The sequence below is a fragment of the Equus przewalskii genome, chromosome 18 (assembly GCF_037783145.1).
Source record: "Equus przewalskii isolate Varuska chromosome 18, EquPr2, whole genome shotgun sequence".
Lineage (NCBI taxonomy): Eukaryota > Metazoa > Chordata > Mammalia > Perissodactyla > Equidae > Equus > Equus przewalskii.
The window spans coordinates 24773572-24775763 of record NC_091848.1 but is presented as its reverse complement, the minus strand read 5'-3'; the positions used below and the strand labels follow the sequence as shown (position 1 = coordinate 24775763).

Sequence of the window (2192 nt, the reverse complement as noted above, 5' to 3'; positions counted from 1 at the left end):
CCTTCACTAAGTGTCCCGCACACGTCTCCCAGCTTTCACCTCCATGCACTCTGCGCTTGAGCCGCAGTAAACCACTCAAAATCTGGATACACACTCTTATAAATAAGCACCTGCTGGAAGGATGTGGCTAGAACTCCGTCCCTATTTCATCCTTGCACATGGAAAGGTTGCCCACTCCGCATCTTGGATGAGAAAGCCCTGCTTAGCCCCCTGCAGCTTTGAGTCTAAACGGTGAGCACACCTGCCACGGCCCTGGCATCCGCGGAAGCCGGCGCCTAACACCGAAAGCAGAGGGAGCCGGAAGAGGCGGGGCTTCCTGCGGCCCCGGGCCGCCATCGCCGCGGAGTTGGCCGGAAGTGGCCCTGCGAGCCGGTGCGCTGGCGCGAACTGAGGCTGCGCGGCGGTCGCGCCGCAGGTCTTCTGCATCGCCGGCCTTGCGGCCTCCGTTCCGAGGTGTTTGTGGTGGCGCCCCGCAGCCGCAAAGCTCCGTTTGTCATCTCTCCGAGTCCTCCGCCTGCCGCCCCAGGCGCTGTCCAACCCCTCCGCCGGGGTTTGTGCAGTGCCTTGCACATCCCTCGGTCCGGGTACGCGCTCTGCACCTGCCTGCCCGAAAACATGTTGCAGAAACCCGAGAGCGGCGGTCTCCCCATCTCTCAGGCCGAGGGGGAGAAGGATGGCGGCCGTGACGGTGAGACCCGGCCCCCAAGCCCCTCTTGCAGGAGAGACCCAAGGCGGACCTTGGCGCTGTGAGGGAGGAGGGGGCTGCGGACCTGCCCTCACCCCGGCGCCGGGCCTGCCACCCTCTGGATCGGGCGGTGGCCGAGTTGGTGCTGTTCCTGCTGGTGAAGCACAAGAAGAGTCCCATCACTCGTTCCGAGATGGTGAAATACATGATCGGAGACTTGAAGGATCTGTTCCCCAAGATCATCGTAAGGACCGCAGAGCATCTGCGGTATGTGTTTGGTTTCGAGCTGAAACAGCTTGGCCGCAAGCAGCACACTTAGATCCTGATCAACAAACTAACACCTCTTGAGCAGGAGGCGGAGGATCTGGGAGGAGATGGCTTCAGATTGGGTCATTTAATGGTGATCTTGGGCCTTATCTGCGTAAAGGGTAATAGCGCCAGGAAGGCATAGGTCTGGAAGATGCTGCGTCGTTTGGGGGTGCGTCCCTCAAAGTATCACTTCCTCTTCGGGTACCCGAAGAGGCTTATTACGGGAGATTTCGTGCAGCAGCGATACCTCCGTTACAGGCGGGTGCCTCACACTATCCACCGTAATGTGAATTCTCTTGGGGTCCCCGAAGCAAACTGGAGATCAACAAAATGAAAGCCCTGGGTTCGTCGCCAAGCTCCTTAAGAAAGAACCCCAGCACTGGCCAGTGTTATACCGTGAGGTCCTGGCAGATGAGGACAACAGGGCCAGAGCTGAGGCCAGTATGAGGGCTAGGGCTAGAGCCAGGACCAGTGGCAGGGCCGGCATCCGCCCATGGTAAGGGCTGGTAGAAAGATGGCCAACAGGGTCCCCTGGGTATGGAAGCTGCTGTCTGAGTTATAAGTAGTATAGGTGGGGGAAGGGTCGTTACTTCTGTAGAAGTTGTATTTGTGTAACTAGGATTTAGATTTTGTATCTTGCTACGTTTTAATATACTGTTAAATTGGTATTTATAAATGAGATTGGCCTATTTTTCCTTGTAGAATTTTGTTGTGGAGTTTTGCCCGTTTTGTAAAATGGATTGAAACACTTTACATTCTCTGATGTTGAACAAATTATGCAACATTGTAATGCTGTGGTTTAATGGTTTGAAGGAACTCAGCAGTGCGATGATCAGGTACCAGGAAAAAAATAGCTGATTGATGTCTAGCTTCCCAACACTTTTTGTCTATTGTATAAAGAAGAAAGACTGACATGTACCTGTATTTGCTTAGCTATTATAATATATAGAGAAAAATAAAAGTGCAATAAACTAGCCGTATACCCTGGTACACTTAATGCATTTAAATATTTGTTGAGCATGTTCTTTTGCGCAATGCACTATTTAGGAATATAATGTTGAACAAGATAAAAGTCCTACTTTTCAGAACTGGAAAGTAAGTAAATAAACCAGAAATTACAGTGCGGTGCGTTGAAGGCTACAGAGTGACCCCTAATCCAGCTGGGATGACTGGGTGAGGCTTGCCCGAGGTTTCTTTT

General features: G+C 52.7%; 1 protein-coding gene across 1 annotated transcript; it reads left to right on the top strand.

Moving 5' to 3' along the window:
* The first annotated feature begins 467 nt into the window (after positions 1-467).
* MAGEF1 (MAGE family member F1) lies at positions 468-1642 on the top strand. Its single transcript, XM_008531962.2, is given in 4 exon segments — positions 468-714; positions 717-1266; positions 1269-1331; positions 1334-1642. Coding segments are annotated over 4 exon segments (873 nt in total). The 5' UTR covers positions 468-615; the 3' UTR covers positions 1495-1642.
* The last annotated feature ends 550 nt before the right edge of the window (positions 1643-2192 follow it).